The sequence below is a fragment of the Miscanthus floridulus genome, chromosome 9 (assembly GCF_019320115.1).
Source record: "Miscanthus floridulus cultivar M001 chromosome 9, ASM1932011v1, whole genome shotgun sequence".
Lineage (NCBI taxonomy): Eukaryota > Viridiplantae > Streptophyta > Magnoliopsida > Poales > Poaceae > Miscanthus > Miscanthus floridulus.
The window spans coordinates 75,297,495-75,319,060 of record NC_089588.1 but is presented as its reverse complement, the minus strand read 5'-3'; the positions used below and the strand labels follow the sequence as shown (position 1 = coordinate 75,319,060).

General features: G+C 42.8%; 1 protein-coding gene across 1 annotated transcript; it reads right to left on the bottom strand.

Annotated features, from left to right (window-relative positions):
- Positions 1-13,329: 13,329 nt before the first annotated feature.
- Positions 13,330-16,305, bottom strand: LOC136480099 (disease resistance protein PIK6-NP-like). Its single transcript, XM_066477753.1, has one exon. It carries the CDS (start codon positions 16,303-16,305, stop codon positions 13,330-13,332), a length of 2,976 nt encoding a protein of 991 aa, XP_066333850.1.
- Between the last annotated feature and the right edge of the window lie 5,261 nt (positions 16,306-21,566).

Sequence of the window (21,566 nt, the reverse complement as noted above, 5' to 3'; positions counted from 1 at the left end):
AAGTTTATGCTTTAATTTGAGAAGGCTGCAATGAAATTATATTATTATATAAGATTATTATAAGATTATGTCTGCAGTTCACAAAATCAGGAACTAAATATCCATTTTTATAGTATCATACAACATGCAAAGATCTGGATCCAACACTAGTATTTATTTGAGCATAGATACATATAAGAATTGGTTGTAATATATATCTTTATTATTTAAAGCAAGCCACAATCATGTCCATGGAGACAACAATAAAAAACAATAATCTCATATCATTTTTGTCTATTGCACACACTAGAAAACAGTAGTACATATGTGTTTAAGCAGCTGTTATCAAGTTGGTGTTGCTATTTGTTTTTGGTACATCAAATTGATATTGAGTTCACGCTTCTAGAAATCTGACTTTATATGCAAATAACATGGAACTTTTTTAGAGGGTGTTTGCATTTTCCCCCCTTCTTTAAATTCCAAATATATGTGGTGCTTTGATATGAACAGTTGAAGACTGTAACACCCAGTTTTAAGGACAAAGCCGAATGCACACCATATGTGAGCCCTGGAAATCAAATCTCACATATAGCTATAAATAAAGGGCAGTATCAAATCGTAATGCTTAATATATAGCAAACTTAGCAAAAGAGATAACCTTAGAAAGCAATCAACGGATAGACAACTCTGATCCCCGGGTGCAGACTTCACTCCATTGGATCCAAACTGACTGGTTAATCACAAGCCTAACTTCTCAAGTCTCTGACAAACTGTTATCTGGCCTGAGGTGTGGGGGAAATTGCAAGAGTGAGTCCATGTCGAACTCAGCAAATATAGCAACAAGGTAGTGTATTCTATAACCACATGATCAAGTATAATTGAATAATAAATATCTTAAACAATTGACATAAATGATCATCTTAACAAGTGAAAGTCATCATCCCTTATGTAAGGGTTCCAAGGCCGCTCGTATCCGTGACCACGGCTAGTATACCAGTTTGTTAACTCTGCGCAGAGGTGTACACTTTCACTATGAGTCATGATTCTCATATGCCCAGGTTAGCTAGGCCCAAAACACAGAGAACAATATAAAGCCACCCAAGAGCTCGTCTAACCGGCCAGGACCGCAGGGTCATCAGATATAGGAACCCCCCTTCGAAAAATAAAGTAAACGGCCACTTCCAAAGCTAGGCTCAACAGGACAGAGGCTGTCCTATACCCAACTCGCAGACCTCTCACCAGCTAGAAAAGGGTTTCTCAAATAACTAGAGCCAGAGCCATATATCCCTCACAGCTATACGTTAATCCCGGATAATCAGTTACAAGACAAGTCCTTCTATTGCTAAAAAGTCATCTTGTATATGTTTATAGCATATTCATTAATCAAGTTTCAAGATCATGTTTTGTTGCACTAGCAATAGAACTACCCAATGCAAACCTCCCAAGGTGACAAGGTAATTGAGTATTCAAAACCTAGGAATTCCTACCATAGGTAGCAAGGAAGACACATGCATATGTATTTTAGTGAGCATCATGAATAGGACAACAAGGAATGTCCTTAGCTATACTTGCCTTTAACACCGATCCTTCAGTAAGCTCTAATCTTCAACGTTTTTTTCTTCTTCTTCTTGATCTCCAACTTCTTATAGATCACCAACGCAAAACTCACCGACTGGACAAGACCGAAAAGCACCACACAAGCATCCGAACAAGCATGCAAAGCAAACATACTAGATTAGAACAATACACCAATCAATGAAAAGATTCGAAATCTAATCTACGCATTGCTACGATCACACACACACACGAAAGGCACACTAATCGAAGCTACGGTAAAACAGAAACATCTATCGAAGGATTTACGTTGGAAAGAAAACTATATGCTTTATCTATTTTAATGATCATAAAACATGTATAAGATATCTCAGGGGAATATCTAAAATTGAGTTAAGTCATTTTATACTTGAGTTATTAGATTTAGAAAACTAAGATAAATTAATCATATCTTAATTATAAATATTTTGATATCTTTTATGCAAATTAAATTGAAATATAATAACAAATGAGAGTATATATATTCAAAGTATATATGTCACATTTAAACTTGGCAAATTACAATTTAAAGACATACATGTTTATGTCACTAATTAATCATATTTTATTAATCAACATATATAGAACATGTGAGAGCAACTAATAGAACAATCATATTATGTCTCATAATTGATCTAAGCAAGTCATAATTAAAAAGACATTAATGTTGGCATAAGTCATATTTTATAATTATAAAAGATTATACATATGCTTTAAGTCATTTAAACATTTAACACGAAAAGATAAAGAACATATAATAACTAAACGAAAGCACTTATGTTTCAAGATTAAACTAAATCACTTATAAATCAAGAGAGATTAAGGGTGACATTAATTAGATTTACAGTAATTTATAAAAGACCGAAGTATATGCCTATGTTACTTTTAATTAGAAACTCAATTGCATAAGCACAAATCAAATTATTATTTACTTATAAAATTTCAAAGATGTGAAACATGATAAATTTTCCTACTAATGTGTACCTCATGATCAGCACAGTCGTAAAAGAACAAGAACGAAATTAAACTGATTGTTTTTAATTGGGAAACCATTAACTAATTATTAATGAAATTAGTATTAGGTTAATAAATTCATAATTAACTGACATGATAAACTTTACTACTACTGCGTAGAGCACAAAATTACGAAACTAACGCAACTAGAATCGCTCGAAACGGAATTAAAACGGTTAAACGGCGGAGATTAACAATAGGATGGTGAAATCGTAAATAATTACATCTTCTACCTTGGCTGTAGTGATCGTGGCCAGCCAAATTGACTTCGACTGATCTTGGAGAAGGTGGACAGCAGACATGTCACACTTCCTACGGCAACGACGGCTTTGCCTATGTTCTTGGAAAGGCTCCGAGTGGCAGCGGCTTCCATAGCCATAAAAGGGCATCGGCATAGTTTAGTACAGATGTGTATTTAAACTATGAACTGAGGATTCACAGGGTCATGCATGATATATACATATCTGATCGAATAAACAAGAGGCGAAGGAACTTTGCAGAATTACCATAGCTTGTTTAGCTTGGCTTCCTTCATGCATGTCCAGCTGCTACACGATATCCAGAAAACATGCATCATGATCTTGCAAACCGGTCAGCAGGTAGCTAGGGCTTGGCTGACTGGGGCAGCAGCATCCAGACGTAAAGGCCGAAGGCCTCTGCTTTTAAAGCGGTACATGCGATGCTGTATTCTGTAGATGATCAATGTGCTCTTGAAAGGTACCGGTGAGCAGAAGGTACGCACAGATGCAATGCATATATCTGCACTTGGTAAATGAAAAGAGAACTTACGTATTTTAGTGAATATGCATGATTAACTGTCTGTATGTAGATGAGGCATATAGATGTATATATACACATGCAAAAGCAGCATGCATCAGCGGTATGTATTCAATGGCACCGTGTAATTAGCAGAGAAGAAAGGAAACACGAAGATGCAGATGCTCACCAATGAACGGGCAGAGTTAAAGATCCTGCATGGCGGCATGGCTAACAATTCTGGTGGTGGCATCGCCGACGATGACGATGGCGAGAGAAAGAGCAGAAAAATATAATTTACTACACGAAGGATTTCCCAAACTAGGGGCTCCCCTTACGGTAGTTTTGGTGTGCTTTGCCCAAGGGGTTGATAGATATATATAGGAAGAAAAACTCCCCACATCTACATCAACTAGCAATATGGTACTAATTGATGTTGCACCCTCCACCTTTACTAATAGGCCTAATTAATTATTAAAGCCCATTAGTAAATATAGACATGGGCCTTTGGGCATGAGGAAATCTGAGATATTTCATTATTTTCGGAATTAATTAATTTTATGGATAAAATAATTCTAGAAAAGCCCAGAATTGAATTTTAAGCCACGAAAAATACTCCGAAGGCTCCGAAAATTCAGGGAAAATTCTCAGAGATAATTTAGAACAAGAAGAACCCAAATAAAGTATTTGGAGCTCATGAAAAAATATTTTGGAGCATTTAAAAATTAGATTATGCTCACAAACAAGTGAGAACAAGTTCCGAAAAAAGCCAAAGAAATTCCCGAGGTATCCATGGAGATAGGTTGATGAATAGTGAGCAGGAAGGAGTGATTTGGATTTCATGGAAAAGATTTTAGGATACTTCTCAAGCAAATATTAAGTCGGAAAACAAGGAATTTGATCGGTGAGAAAGACTAAGAATTGCTGGAGAAAGAAGATCGACTTACTAAACGCATTTTAAAAATCTTTTCTCACAACATGAAATAAATCAACAACCAAGCATCACATCAAGCAATAGCTCATCAAATTGATTTGGAAAAGCTTGAAAATTCACATTTTTCCTGTAACTAAATTTACGCTAGTTCAAACTAAGATTGGTAAATTTTATCCAAATATCAAAACATTTATTTTAATTAGTGTTTTCTATGCACAACCCAAAATTAGAAATTTTGGGGTGTAACAAAGAGAATAAGTATTAGATTCTGTTCTGTTCACTGTTCACTGTTCACTGTTCGCCTAAACAGTCGTTTAGCCCGTTTAAACACCGTGTAAACGCTACACGGTGGTGCGCCGTTTCCGTTTAATCACTCGTTTACCCCGTTTAATTGACCGTTTAGCCCTTTTAATAGGACGTTTTGCCCGAATAATGGCTAAACGGTAGGTGACCGACTGTTCCATCAAATAATTGGTCAATCATTTTTCTGATGCACTCTTATAGCATCCATGATTTTGCTGTACTTGCTTACCTCATCTAAGAATTATTTCGACTGAACTAGGTACATAAAGTTGGTTGTTACATCATCTGTCATTAGTAAGATCGAAAAGTTGACAGGGATTCCATGATGTATGTATGGCCTATTTTATCAGCTGTCATTTATCAGCTGTTATTAAGCAGCTGCTCTATTTGTTTTGGCAAGCTGGTGCTGCTGTTTTTTTGCTTATATAATGCTAGTGTGTAGTGGCTGTTGCTACTACTACTACTTAACTACTACTACTACTACCACTACTCCTACTAGTACTCCTCCTGCTCCTACTACTACTCCTCTATTTTTTTTGCTTATATACTGCTGGTGTGTACTGGCTGCTGCTGCTGCTACTACTACTCCTCCTACCACTACTCCTACTCCTCCTCTTACTACTCCTACTACTCCTCCTCTTAATACTCCTATTACTCCTCCCTGCACTTGCTACTTCTACTTCTGCTCTTCTTTCAGTGATGCTCCTACTACTACTCCTAAGTGGTTGCTGCTCTTACTCTACTATTACCACTCTACTGCTACACTTACTCTACTCTACTACTTTCTACTTACTACTACTACTTGCTACTTCTACCTACTAACTGTTGGCTGCTGTTGCTTTTTTTGCCAAATCTCCCAGGACTCGCCCAGGACTTGTTGTCCTGTCTTTTGCCATTAGCTGCTGCTCTATGTTTGCTAAGCAGCAGTTGGTTTTTTTGCCAAATCTCCCCTCTCCTCTCCTCTCCTTTGTTTTGTCGATGATGAAATTATCCAAGTCCATACATTATATGGAATATGAGCTGATGATCAAGAACTTGTGAGGAACATGGCATCATTAGCAGCCACCCCTACATTACCTTCTCCTCTCTTCTTTGTTATAATGCCTTGATGCTTCAAGTTCAAGATCAGATGATGATTGACATGTTTCTGAGGCCTCTACCACTGCTGCTACTCGTTTTTTTAATATATTGTTGTTTTATAGGACTACTTTGGTTTATAGACCTTTTTTATTTCTTATACCTTCTCGTGTACCTAAAGCACACTTTCTTGCATCTATTAGAACAAAGCGCAAAATAATGTCGCGGACACCAGACAGTGCAGCCCGATGCCCCGAGCATGATGAGCACCCAACCTATGAGGAGCAAGCACTAGAGGACCAGCTTACTCAGGAGCAGTTCGATAATGAGTTAGAAAATGATCTAGAAGTGATGCTTACTCAGGAGCAGTGTGACGAGGAGGAAGGGGGAGCAGAAGGAAGAGTAGGAGAGGCTGTTGAAGGCGAAGAAGTTGATGATGATGATGATGATGAGGACTCAGAAGAGGGATATATAAGTCCTGAGGATCCTTTCCCATGTGAAGCCAGAAGGAGTCCAATGGAGGAAGATTTGGACAAGGATTTTGACCCGAACGAGGAGGTAGGGAAAAAGCCTTAGCTTGTAAATTTTTCTAAAGCTTTGGCTGTGTTACCTCTGCTAACACTTTGACCTGTCGTATATATAGGTCTCTCCAGAAACTCGGAAAAGACGACGTCGACATCCACGACATCTCGCTGGACAAGACGGAGTAGAGGAAAGGAGAGCAGAGGCAATAGCCACAGAGACGGATCACGATACCTCTACTCCACAACCTCAAGACACAACCACAACTACCAAGTCTAAGAGGAAATGAGGGGATAGAAAAGGAAATCTATATCCAGATAAGGCATGCTATGTGATAACGGAGGTCGGGCCAGTAGGGGAGATCCTTGAGACGAAGGAATTAAGAGGATGATTCCATAATACGATCGGGGCCCTAGTAAGAGATAAATTGAACCCAGCAATCCCTAACTAGAAAGAGGTACCAGAGAACAAAAAGAATGAACTATGGGATAGGCAGCTGAAGCTCAATTTTAGATTTCTAGAGGGTAAGCAAGAACTGGTAAAAAAATGCTTTCAGGATGATGGGAGAGTCATTCCGATGTTGGAGGTCGGAGCTCAACACGAAGTATATCCAAAAGGGGTTAACTCCCTTCAATGAGTTCGGCAAAATAACTCCTAGTCAATGGAAGGAGCTCGTGGCTCAAAAGACTTCACTGAAGGCATTGGAGCTCAGTGCCCGTAACACCGAGCTGGTGAAGAGGAACAAACACCACCATCATCTAGGCCCTGGTGGCTACTATGCCAAGGAAGAGCAGTTTAGGAAGATGGACGAAGAGACCATAGCTGCTGGGAATATCGATGTGACGAATTTGAAGGTACGCTCAAGGAATTGGATATATACGAAGAGTACAGAATCATCTGACAGTAATCTTAAGTTTGATAAGTCGGAGACCCAACAGGCAATATCAAGGATACTGAAATATGCTGAAGACAAGCAGAAGGGATCATTCAATCCTTCTAGAGAGAGAGATGAGCTTAGCCTTGGCTTGGGAAATAAGGAGCACACAGGACGCACCAGGGGGCTAGGGAAAAGGATGACCTGTAAGCAAGGATTCGAAGAGGACAGACACATGTACAAGAAACATGGCAGAGACCGGGAGACTAATCTTGAGCTCCAAGTGAAGGCTCTAGTTGCAAAGGCGCTGGAGGAGGAAGGACTGTCTACGGAGCCACATATATTAGTGACGCCACCGGGAGAACTGGCATTAGTTGGTAGCCCTCCAAAAGTTCCTAGCAGCCAAGGTTCCACTGCAGCCACAACCCCCGTCGATTGCATACGGGAACCAACTAGTTGCACCTTGGTTTTTCTCAGTGGCCGGCAAAACACTATGATGGAGGTCGCAATGGGTGTGGCACATCCTTCTGGTGGCTTACACCACAATAATAAATACCGCCGGACTACACTAGGGTCGAGGTGCATACCGTGAAGCCCTAGTTCATGCAGTGGAGGATAGACTAAGCAACTCCCAAGGGGCTGGTGTTACATGGAGACGTTATGGGGTAGTTCATCGTCTGGCACAAATGGGACATTATATTGACTGCTTCTTTGCCGCCTCCCCCTCTCCCAAATTTGGGGCCAGTTGTTGAGGTCGGGGAGATATTTTCACCATCTCGTGACCACCACATTCCTGAGATGCCACTTTCTTCCCCGCCTCCTAGCGAGCATGTGCCTAATGAGATGCCACAGCCTTCTCCAGCTTGTACCAAGCAAGTGCATGATGAGATGCCATAGTCTTCTCAACAAGCACAACCGATACATGAACAACGAGTGCCTCCTGAAGAAGGTGATGCACAAGAAGATGAGGACGTGCCTGAATAGGAACTTCGAAAGAAGCATCCAATCACCATAAGGCCAGTTTATGTTCCGATGAAAGACGTCTCGTCGGTGTCCAAGTGGTATTCCCATGACCAGTTCAAGCCTGAGAACCAAGTTAAAAAAGTCCCATCATGGGGTTCTGAGGAGGCCGTCACTAGCAAACTCTACCAAATTGCAAAGCAGTATCCAAATGTTGATGCCATCAAATGGTCAAAGGATTGCCTGAAAACATATGAAAGAGGCAAGCCCTTCCTACCAAACCGGGACATCCAGCGCCTACCACTTAGAATGAGAAGGTTCCATGATTGGTACTTGCATGTTCTCGCAACGAGCATACACCTCATACAAGCATGCTTCCCCACTGGCACATTTGGAAGCCCAGCCGAGAAAATTGTCTTTGACTTCAATGACATGCACACATGCTTTCACCTGGGAGAAATAGAGATGAATCTAATTCGCACGTGGTGCCTGTAAGTCCTTGTCCTCCTGATATGATATGAATGTAATCTTTGAATTTTGTTGTAACTAACCCACGCCGTGATTTGTAGAATGCAAGTGCACATTATCAAACAAATGCCAAGTGTGAAAGTTGGGTATCTAGACCCTCAAGCTATAGCCCAAACAAATTTTAATTACCCTAAACAGTGGAAACTGGATGCCAAAGAGCTAGCTGCTGCAAAGACTCTTCAGGAGAAAGAGCACATCCATACGGCGAAACTAAGGGAAGAGTCCCTTAAGGTTGCGGCATACATTGCCCTGGCTTTCAAAACTCTCCAACAACACTCTACTATATGGCTACCATACAACTTCGAGTAAGTTCAACTCTATACTTAAAGCTTTGTTCGATATATTTTATTCGATGCAAATGAGCTTATCTAGTTCTATGATTAAATCTATGCAACAACCACTGAATTTGTATAGCCGTCGATGTCGGGAGGAGCATGGCATAGGTCTTTGATTCAATAGATAGGGATCCGATGACATACAAAGACTTCATATCGATTCTCAAGACGTATACATATCGACAATCCTCATTAGCTTATATGTTTGTATACATACTTGTAATGTTCACTTTTGGATACTAAAAAGTTGTATTTGCTAAAATAATTTGAACAGGGCATTTAGGTTCTATGTCACTAATCATCATGGAAGGCATGATCCAGCAAGGAAGGAAAAGCTGGCTATAAAAACACTATGTGCGATAAGTGTAACTTACTTCTTCAGTACTCCATTACATGGCTGTCAAAAGCATTACTTAACATTTTCATATGCAAAACACACAGTGCTCCAAACAGAAGCCTGGGAGTGTACATTGTGGATATTATATATGTTCTATGATGAGTAACACCGGTGCCTACAGGAGACACCCCTTAAGGGTAAGTTTGAACCTCTTCACCCGTAGTATAAAAACTTTGTATATGGTATGAAATACTAAACCGAAACTTGTTCTCTTGTAGTGGAAAGAAGAGAAATGAATGAAAAGAGACCCATACAAGGATGACCAACTCTTGGCTCGTCGACGACCTTTGCAATTTTATATTGGACCAGATTGTACATGTCAAAGGCGCCTACCATGACCGAGAGTCTGACTTAGGTAGAAATCCTCAGTACCAACACCTTCGTGAGACTAAAAGGCTAGCTCTAGGACGTTGATAACAATGTGTATAGAATTTATATATTTAATGATGGATTGTATATATTCTTGTGAATTTGACTTGTAATTGTAGTTTATATAATACTCTTGTGCTTGTAGTCTAAGGGGTTCGGAACACTGGTCATGGGGCGTTCGGCAACACGAACGCGGTTCGGAACGTTGGTCGCGGGGCATTCGGCAACACGAACGCTGGATGGAATACGCGGAAACAAACAGTGTTCTGGTCGAATTTGAATTGTAAATTTGAATTTTTTTGCGGAAAAACGTACTCTAGGGGCGGTTCTAGATTGAACCGCCCCTATAAACAGATATTATAGAGGCGGCTAGTACTACAGCCGCCCCTACAAATCGATTTGTAGGGACGGCTGGTACTACAGTTATTATAGAGGCGGCTAGCAAATCTGTTTGTAGGGGCGGCTGGTAATACGAGCCGCCCCTACAAATCAATTTGTAGGGACGACATGAGAACCGCCCCTACAAATACATGATTTGTAGAGACGGTTCGGTAGGGGCGACTGGCCAAACCGCCCCTACAAAGGATTACGAGCCACCTCTAAAAATAGTTTCTGTAGTAGTGTATAACACATTTAGCACGGCCGATTAGTCACCCAATACGCAACACACTTACAGACCGGCAATGATAAGAAGTTCCACCGCTGTCTGAAGGTGGAAGGTCGCAGTACCAATTAGAGCTGGCATTGAAATCGCTATCACTGTTGGTTGGCTGGAGTGTGATTTGTTGCATGGAAGTGGCACTTTGGTATGAAAGCACTTAAGTTGGTGATAAGAAAGTTGGGACCAAGAAAATCATATGCTTTGGACAGGATCTTTTCAAGGGACTGAGGTTTAGTTGCACGATATGGATTTGTATATTTGAGCTATATGAAGTTTCTTGAAAAACAACAAACTAAAACATATAGCAACATATATGGATGTATTGATTTTGGATAGATGATAATCCTTATACAGTACCAAATATCTCAGGAAAATTATTGTTGCTTCCGATGCAACGCATGGGCACACACCTGATATATCTATTTGAAATGGGCCAAAGATCAGCTAGCTTCAGATTCTTTCTCTACTAAGTAATGGTGAGAATGGGGATGAACGCTTGGCATAAAAGAAACTTGACATTGTCACGCTCCTGCTCGGGGGGGTGGCCGGTTGGACGGCCTTGGGTGGTGGTGTGCGGTGGCATGGGCGGCGTGCGCGGGTGCTGGGGCGCGGCGTGAGTGGCGGCGGCGGCGTGCAGCGTATAGGAGCAGGGGAAGGGCGGCGATGCTGGGCAGAGAGAGAGAGAGAGAGGAGATTTTGTTTAATGAGCAGGGCTCTATTTCCTTATTGAGTTGGAATAGTTTTTTTTTTTTGATGAAACAGAAGGGGTTTGATCCTCTACTGGAATTTATTGATTTTAAAATTTAAAACTGTACAGTGATACAAAGGACCTCAAGAAACAAAAAAGGTCAAAAAGAAAATAAGAAAGATTACACAAAGGCTTGCAGCCATAAATCAATTCTAGGATGATAGACAGCTTTTGCTCTAAGCTTAACTAGAGCAAATTCACTCTTGAAAATCTGCTTCCAGCGAGAAACCGACTGGAGAATGCCTTTGAAGGTCACATCATTTCGAACCATCCAAATAGCCCATGACATAGTGATAATAATTTTCATAAAAAATGGCAAGGCCAAGCTGCAACTTGAAGCACTCCACGATAAAACAAGGATCATCAGAATTGGGCAAGACCAACTGCAGGGTGGACCAACATGCCATCGAAAAAGGACAGTGAAACAGCAGGTGGGCCAAATCTTCTTCAACGTTCAACCCACAAAACACACAGTTATAATCTAGAAGGTGCATATTCCTTCTCCGAAGCAGAGCTCTAGTGCTCAATCGATCTTTCAGGACTAACCAGAAGAAAAAATTTCTTTTATTCTGATAGGAAGAACGCCAAAGCCACTTGAAAGCAAGATGAATTTGTCTATAACCAATAAGACACTTACAAGCTCTATGGGTAGAGAAGGACGAAGAGCCCAAATATAAGACCAAGTGGCATTGGAGTGATGCAGCTGCAGTCCCTGAAGAACACTTGTAAGCAAATTTAATTGAGCAAATGCTTCACGGGACAAAGGTAAGTGAAAAAGACTATGGAGTGTAGGAGTATTGACTGCCACTGAAAGGGTAACCAAATCATTCCTGCCAAAAGAATATAGTTCAGGATACAATTGACTATAAACTCCAGAACCCCACAAATCATGCCAGAGGAAACAAGATTTTCTATCTTGAAGAGAGACCATAGCAATACCTTTAAACTAGGTTAACAGTTTCAGCAAGACCCTCCACCAAAAAGAACCTCTGAAGGTGACATTCTTTACTGGCAATCGATGTCTAGAGTAATACTTGTCCCATACTAGCTGTACCCAAGGGATTGGAGCCCTATTGTAGAACTTGTGAAGGTGCTTTAAAAGCAAGCTTTCTTTCTGAGCCGTGATGTTAATGACCCCAAGCCCTCCTTCAACTTTGGGTAAGCAAACCATAGGCCAGGCGCTGCTTTAGGGAGGCTTTTTGCCCCTATATTTATAGTCCCTAGCGGACTTGCACACCAAGCAATCCTTATAGCTTTGGATTTTTCTTTTCTAGAACAAACTCTCTTTTCCTAACAAAATCTAAATTCCTTTTCCTAAACAAAATCTCTATCTATTTTTCCTAAATATCTTTATTTGCCTAATTCTTCTAGAATTCGGGTAATGTGGAGGTGGAGCCCCCCCCCCCCCCCCCCCCCCCCCCCCCCCCCCTATGCCGTGCCCCTTCCTGGTGTGTGCGTGCTGTGGCCTCGGCCGCCGCTGGGTGGCGGGCTCCCACCGGCCCGTTTGGCCGGCTCTGAGGGACCTCCTTTTGTTGCGTGACAGACATGTATGCAAGCCTCTTTTTTTTTTTTGCGATGGGTATGCAAGCCTTTTTCTATAGTAGTAGTATAGTACACATTACACCGACATGTGTATCAAATAACTGAGATACAGCTGAAAAGTTCTTACTGAGCCTTATTTTTTGGACAAAGGAGAAAGCCAATAATTGTGGTACCATTATTAACCATTTCTCGTGTAACAGAATTTATTATGCAACCGACCCCAATCGGGAATATTGGCTGCCTGTGTATACGCAGATAACCATAATGCAAACGTAATCATATTATATAGGGCACTGCAGATGTTCTTAATCAGGTAGCTATCATGTTATTCATATTCGCATGTAAGGTGCTGGCATCACTCAAAAAGCTGCTGTTTTCTTCTTCTTCTGTATAAGCTTTTTGGACAGGAGAAGAACAGCTGCCGATTCTTTCCCTTCTGGAATTTCAGGAATGGGGCAGAGAACAGCTAGCTTAAGTTATTTTCTCCACCATGTAATGGTGAGAAAATAAATTAATGATGTGGCTTACAGCTAACATAACATGTCTACAAACGTTTTTTTTTTACAGTACTCATACATCAGCACCAAATGAGACTCTTGAAAGATATATTCTTGCAGGGTACATAACTACATATATATAGTACTATACTAACTAAAGCCAAAACACACAAAAAAAAATTAAACCTGTTGAGTGGAGTTGAAATATTCAAACAGGTCGGTCCTGCCTCTAAGGCACATTCAGTCTGTTTTCAAAATGGGATTGTTTATGTTTGATGTGATCGCTTGTTGCACTGATTCGCTGTCGAAGTTTCCCGTGAGGTGAAGCTCCTTGAGGCTTGGAAGTTGCTCGATTCCGGTGAGGCATTGAGTACCATTGGAATACCAGATTATCTTCTCCAGACTAGGAGTAGCTTCTTCATCAAAGTTGATGCTGATGACGTCTAAGCAATCTATAACAAGGTACTTGAGATTCTGAAATCCACCTTTGCTGAAAGTGAGTGTTCTTTCACTGAATGACTCCTGTCGAAACCGAAGGTAGCTCAATCTAGCGATCCTACCAATGATTTTAATGTCACCAGGAGTCAAGAAAGTTTTGTGAATTGTTATCTTAGTAAGTTCTCTAAGGTCTTTAACCATATCAGTAAATCCATTTACCATGCCACTAACTTGTAGATGGCGAAGATACCTTGGAGGCATGAGTAACCTCTCTTCCATTTCTGTAGCTGTGTCTGAATTCTCATTGTTCGACATGATGCAGATTGACAAAGACTGAAGGCATCTGCTCAGCTTCCCTATTGCGTGGAAGAAATGCCTGAAGGTTGGTTTCTGAGATCCATCAAAGACGAGGCCCAGCTTCCTCAACTGGAGTAGGTTGCCAATGTCAATGAGTTCATCACCGTGGCCAAAAACCGCAACATGGGACAGCACCTGCAGTTCTGTCATGCTCCCAATATGCTTGGGCATCTGTATAGTGTGCAAAGATTCTTCTTGTTGGATCCCGTCGAGGCTTCTGCAGCCAGCAGTCTTGACACCGGCAAGTAGGTGCTTTAACTTTGGAAGGAAAATGGATTTTTTCGGGAAAGCGCGCACCTTTGTTTGTCGAATGTCCAGTGTCTCCAGGTAACGGAGCTTGCCAAGTTTCTTGGGTAGTTTTGTGATGCCAGTGTTCCGGAGGCTCAAGTACTTGAGCTGAAAGACATGGTTGCAGATGTGCTCCAGCTGGTGATCCTTGAAATCCATGCAATCTTCTAGGTCGAGCACTTGCAGCAAACCCAACTGAGTCGATGAGAGCGGAATCGGATCCAAGAACAAGGCGTCAGGCTTATAAATTTGTGCCTGGTGACTTGATGATGCTGAGCTAAAGAAACGATTGAAAATGTTCCAGCATGTCTTTGCCGAACGACTGCTGCTGGCCATGTGGCGTTGCTGTGCAGGTGCAGCTTGTTGTATCTGGAACGCATTACGGATCGAAATGCGATGAGCCAGGTCAGGCGGAAGGTTGGCGCTAACAAACTCAGAGTCCCTTGCCACCTCGGTAACAAGGTCGTGGATCAAGTCATGCATGACACAGCTCTTGATCCTCCCGGTGACATCAGTGACCTTGGGCACAACGAGTCTCCTGGCAACAAGCATATCGAAACAGCGTTCGGCTTGGTCCAGAGCACTAAGCCTGCCTCTCCTCGTCACCGTTCCTTCAGCCGCCCACCTTCTCACCAGCCTCGTCCGCCTAAAGGTAGTCCTCTCTGGGAAAATGCTCAGGTACACCAAGCAGTTCTTGCAGCTTCTGGGGAGACCGTTGTACAGAAACAATATGACCTGCTTCTGGTTGTTGGAATAGGCGGAGTAGGACGAATCATCAAGGACAAGGTTGTCCCTCAGGACCTTGAAGTCATCTAGGGTTTTGTTAGGGTCGACGTAGAGAGCTTGGATGAACAGCCTGCAGGTGGTGGTCTGGAGGGCCAGCCTTTTGTGGATGGTCCTGAGGACAGGCTCAAGATCCGTGCTCTGCTGGCGGGTGTTGTTGGTGACCAGGGCGACAGCCTTGTCCAGGTAGAAACTGGCAAGGTAGTCATGCCTGTCAGAATCTTGGTTGGACACGTCATACATTTCGTAGGGGAGGCACGAGTAGGCCACCCGAAAGGACGGCGTCGTGATCAGTATGGCGCTGCCAGGAGCGCAGCCGCCATCGAGGAAGGCAGACCTGATGCCATGCCAGAGGAAAAAATTTGGGACGTCACGAAGTAGCAGCAGGAACTTTCTACCTTGCAGACGCCGGCGAAGCCTCTCCACGAGCTGGCGCTCACCGTCGAGCCTCCTTCTTCCAGTTCCAGTTCCAGTGATGCTGGCTGCAGACTCTGATGGTGCCGGGGGCTCGTCTAGCTGGGCTAGCGCGTCCCGGAGGAACTGGGCAGGAGTGCACTCTCCTGCTGTGGCCTGGATCATGGCCATGCAGTCCAGAGAGCAGGAGCTGGCCACCCATGGATCGAGGTACGCCGTCTTGGCGAAACGAAGAGCTTCGTCCTCGAGACCCATGCTGCCCACAAGTGCAATCACTCTGGGTGTGGCCTGCTGCTGGCCTCCGTCCTCCGTCATCCACCTGACAAGAGAGAAGCTTTCGAACGGGGCGGGCTCGGCCTCGGCCAGAGCACGCCGCCGGGCTTCCTCCTGCTCCCTGCTGGTGCCGTCGTCATCGTCTCCGGCAGTCGACGACTGCCTGCTAGTGGCACCCCTCGACGACGATATCGGAGGTGCTTCGACGCCGTACCTGAGCCTCCTCTCCCCCACCTCGCGCGACCGGACCTTGAGCTCCCGGATCTGCACCGCGATGCGGTGGCGGGTGGGCACCGTCCACAGCAACCGAGGCAGGCGGCGCAGGAAGAAGAGCATGCCGCAGCCGCCTTGTCCGTCCCCCGCGGCGGTGCCCATGCCGTTGCAACGGGCGTAGAGGTCGACGCAGTTCTGGGAGGCGTAGGCCACCTCCGCGACCTGCTTCATCCAGGCGCGGACGCCGTGGTCCTCCTCGCCGCCGCTGCCGCCGGTGGCCTCCGCCACGCGCAGCAGGAAGCCGTTCATGCTCTCCATCTCGTCCTTGATGAAATGGACGTCGGCACGGACGCCGCTCAGCAGGCTGGCCTCGTCGGCGAGGGCTGATGTCAGCCGGCCCAGCAGCGAGTCAACGGCACCCTGGGCGGAGCCCAAGAACATGCCTGCCATCGTCTTACTACTTGCTTGGGTTGGGTCTGATGAGGCTATGATTTACGATGGTTCAGGGAAATTGACTTTAGCTTTGAATTGATACTATGTGGTGTGGAAGAAGGAAGGCGTGGACTTGCTTGACTTTATAAGATTCTCATCCACTCGGTGACACCTGAGGAAGCCAGCTAGGCAAGGCAGGTGTCATGCGTACAAGGTTCCACCGAGGAAATTCTTAAGTCGGGACATGTCCAAATCATAGCGTCACCACTTTTTCCTTGCGTCTTACGTCAGGACTATTCCGGCCAGTGTGCCTAACTACTTTTTTTGCTTTGCATGAGCTGTCCAAGACTCCAAGGCCATGTTTCCATGCATGTCCTCAGCTCATTTCTTCGTCTCTGTACGTATATCCTTTTTGGACACAGGAGAAGAACAGCTAGCTGCAGATTCTTCCCCTTTTACAGTCGGCCGGGCGAGAAGTTCAGCTAGTTTCAGATTCATTCTCCACCACCACGTAATGCTAGCTAAGAATATAATGGAAACGAACGCCTATCATACACAGACATGAGATACAAGTGCAGTTGAAAACTTATTTATTGAGCCTTACTTTTTGCAGAAAGCTAGGCCGGACAAAGCCAACAATTGTGGCTACCATTGACCGTTACTCATGTAACGGAATTAGGCAACCAGCCCCTTTTTCGTGGAATAATGGTTTTGTATATATGAGGCCGATAACCATAATACAAACGTAATCATGTTATATAGGGCACTGCAAATGTTCTTAATCAGGTAGCTCTATCACGTTTTTCATATTCATCTGTAAGGTGTTGCCGTTTTGACATCACTCAATCACTCAACCATAGTACATCCCTTTTTGGGCACGAGAAGACGAACAGCTGCCGCCCGTTTGTTTCCCTTCTAGTGTCCTCTTCGTTTGGGCTGGTTTAGCTTATAAGCCATGACTGAAAGTATTATTGGTTGGTTTGGTGTGAGAGAAAAATAATGTTCGTTGGCTGATAAATCATGGCTTATAAGCTAAATACAACCAAGCGAACAGGCTGTAGATTTTGGCAGACAATGGCAATCTTAAGATATTTTCCCCACCATGTAATGATGAGAAAGGAACTTAATGCTATGGCTTACAGCTAACATGGCATGTCTACAAGCTTTTTTTAAAGTATACACATAAATGCATCAACACCAAATGTGAAGGTCCGAAACGAGGCGTGGGGGAGGAATGGGAGCCGATCAAAATCCTTTCTAAGAACTTGCCGATATTCCAAAATCAATCTGAAGCAAATACTTCTACTTACACACCTAGATCACTCGGGCCAATAAGTGACAAGATGATCTAAGACAGGATTAGAAAGGGCAAGGTGAACACCATGCTGGAAGCAAAACATAAGTGAATCGAGAGTTCGAGTCACTGTCATGAAAAACCCCACACCGCAGATGTTCTGCAAATTTACACGGAGTTTCTAGATTGCGGAAGTTCCACACATCCACAAAATATGTGAAATAGCAGGACTAGTTGTCAGGAAATTTCCCAATCTCAACCAAATGAAGTCCAGTCTGCACCAAAATTTGCACACCCACAACCAAAATCCTGAATTACCTTGAGTGCTAAAGATTTCCTTGAGAGTCAAAATAAAACCACCAAGGAAAGTGTTGTTTCCTTAGCCGCAGACATAGACCCCCAAGGAAATGGATACTCTTGAGTGCTAAACCAAACCGCCAAGGTAATTCCATGTTTACATGAGCATTATTACAAACCGCCAAGGTAATGGCTCATTTCCTTGAGTATTGTTCGAAACCGCCAAGGTAATTTGTATTTCCTTGAGTGCTATTTGAAACCTACAAGTACAAACCACCAAGGTAATTGATCATTTCCTTGGGTGTTATTCGAAGCCGCCAAGGTAATTTTTATTTCCTTGAGTACTATTTGAAACCTCCAAGGTAATTCATATTTTCTTGGGTGTAATTTAAAAGCCCCCAAGGAAATTCTCAGAGCTTGAAATTGAAATATTTGAATCTTCCAAATGACCTCGGATGGTGATATGACCTAAACCAAAGTTATAGTATTCGATGAGATCTACAACTTTTTAGTTCAAACATTTTACATTTGAAATCGCTTAGGATCTCAAATATTCATTACAAGATTCAGCAAACTGAATACAAAAGAAAAAGTAATTCATTCAATAACAAGATGCTTTGAGGTGTAGTGGTAAGTGTTTTTCATTTGAAGCAATAGGTCACATGTTTGAATTCCAGGAGGTGAAATTTTCGTTGATTTACAGTTGTTTGCCATTGCTCTATATTCTCTTGGAGGTTGTTGGCCCTCAAGGAAACTAATTTCCTTGATGATTAGGAATATTTCGTTGAAGGTTCTAAGGCGGCTTGGGGCGTTCAAGTACTTCATGGAATCCTTATGAAGTCTATTTTCACATGGATATGGAATCAAGTCCATATCTGTTCTGAGGCGGCCGCAATGACCGAATTACTACCGAGAGGTTTTCTATCCCAAGATGCTGCGCCACCTTAGTTTGGCCCAATGGGCTGGGTATCAAGTCGGGTCTCTTAGGGACACGTCCTAGGGTTGGAGCACGACCCCAACACCCTAGTGGTCGTCCCTCCACCTTCATATACCCCTTAGCCGTCACCAAGAACAGTGGGGGTTTTGTTTAGATCAAGTTTAGCTCTCACTACTTGCTTGTAAGCGCGCGTGCTGGATCAGCCGCCCGTCTTCTTGTCTGTGAACCCCACCTTATTTGAGATTGAGTTTGAAAACCTTCATCTTCATCTAGTAAATTCAGTACTTGTTATACTTGTTCTTGCTAGTTCTTCGATTGCTTGCAGGACGAGTGCCCTAGTGGCTAGGTGATGCGCTCCACAAGATCACGGCAGCCATTGGAGGTGGTGTATCAGTTGCTAAGGCACAGCTTGGAGGGCTGTAGTTGGGCCATCAACATCATCTCTATCCACCGATCGAGTTATCCCACGCCCTTTCATCGAAAGTTCGGGATTCAACCCTAGCGGGTTCATACAAGTTGGTAATCAGAGCAAGGTGTATCGGTGAGACTTTGAATCCTTCATTGTTTTTAATTTTTCCTATAATCTAGAAAAGCCAAAAAAAATAGTAGGTTAGTTTACCAGCAATCCTATAAACCCTTTGAGCCTTTGCTTGCACTGCTGGGCTTGTTGAGTTTTCGGTTTGCATCGGTTGTGTCGAGTTGCTGGTCTTAGTTTTAGTCCTTTAGAATTTCGAGTTGTTGTCACGTTCTAGTCACAACCGTGTGCTACCATATAAACCTTCTGTTGACTGAATCCGAATACATCCTTGTGTTCGTCTTAGTAGGAATCTGAGTTTGTTTTGAGACCAAATCCCATGTGGTGTTGAAGTTCGAGTTGGAATCGGTTTTGAGTCCGAATTGATAGCTGCCTTGTTGCTGTTTTGAGTCCGAATAAGAGTATATCTTTGTGCAGCAGTAGTTCATATCTATACTCAACTTCTCCACGTCCAACATATCCATATTAGCTCAGCTTACTCCGGAGTCCTAATCTTGTTAAAGACCAAATTAGAATCGGTGTGGAGTCCGAATTAGTTGCTGCGCTGTGTTACCAAATCTTGTTGCTATTTGCACTTGTGCTACATATATTGAAGTGTTCCAGAAAGGCAGTAGAAGTCCATATCTGTACTCGACTCCTCCACGTTGTGCATACATATTGGCTCAGTTTTACTGTAGAGAGAGAGTATCTGTTTTTTTGTTTATATGATCAGTTTTCAGGATCCCTGAAAAAAAAACAAAAAAACAAAAAAAGAAAAAAAAAGAAAAGAAAGAAAAAAGAAAAGAAAGAAAAAAATAGGAAGAAAAAGGGTTGTTCGTTGTGCTTCTCTATTGTTTTCGGTGGTGTGTTGTGATTTCCTTTGTGTCCAGGCTCGCGCCTCTAGCACGGTCTAGGCTAGGACCAGCATAGTACCACCATTGAACGATTATTCAGCTTGCTTTTGTGACTAACGTGGTTCTAGTACTTCCTTGCTTCAGCCCACCTACAGCTCCACATATTTCGACTACAGCTTGACAGGTGTTGTTGTTGCGGCACTGATACACTTCATTCCACGGTTGCAGGCTTGTTGGTTGTCGTCCTCTCCTGTTGAGCAAGGTAAGAATTGGTAAGAGCTTGTGTAACGGTTTAAGAGTGAGTGTCTTGTTGTAGCTACATCCTAATAGCTATAGGGCTTTTATTTCTTCACCAGTTTTCTTGTTGTCCTTGTCTTTTAAACCATGTCAGGATCAGAGGATGTTAACAAGATACCACAATCTCCTCGCACCAAGGGCATCATTTAACATTTTACAAGGCAGGTGTAGCTGCATACAGAAGGACTTGATCAAGATTTACAGGTGACCAATGACAAGATTGGGCAGTTGGAGGCCACCCAAGTTGCCACCACCACCAAGCTTACAGGATTGGAGGCATCTGTTGCCTGTATGGACAAAAGCCTTGCTGCTCTTCTGAAGCATTTTGATGACTTCCACACGAAAGACAAAGTGCAACATAATGAAGACAACAAGGACAAAGAGCAACTCGAAGATAATTATGATGATGATTATACTGCTGATACTGAACATGATGCTCATGACACTGATGACCAGCGTCGCCTATGCCATAATCGTAGAGGTATGTGTGGTCACCGTTGACGCGAGGTACCCAATAATAATGATGCTTTTAGTAAAATTAAATTTAAAATACTTCCTTTTGATGGTAAGTATGATCCTGATGCATATATTTCTTGGGAAATTGCTATTGACCAAAAGTTTGCATGTCATGAATTTCCTGAGAATACACATGTTAGAGCTGCTACTAGTGAGTTTACTAACTTTGCTACTGTTTGGTGGATAGAACATGGCAAGAAAAATCCTAATAACATACCATGAACTTGGAATGCTTTGAAACGAATCATGAGGGCCAGCTTTGTTCCTTCTTACTATCCATGTGATTTGTTAAATAAATTACAACAACTGAGACAAGGTGCTAAAAGTGTAGAAGAATATTATCAAGAATTACAAATGGGTATGTTGCATTGTACATTAGAAGAGGATGAGGAACCTGCTATGGCACGATTTTTGGGTGGGTTAAATCATGAAATTCAGGACATCCTTGCGTATAAAGAATACACTAACGTAACCCGTTTGTTTCATCTTGCTTATAAAGCTGAAAGGAAAGTGCAGGGGCGACGTGCTAGTGCGAAGAATAATATTTCTACAGGGAAGACTAATTCATGG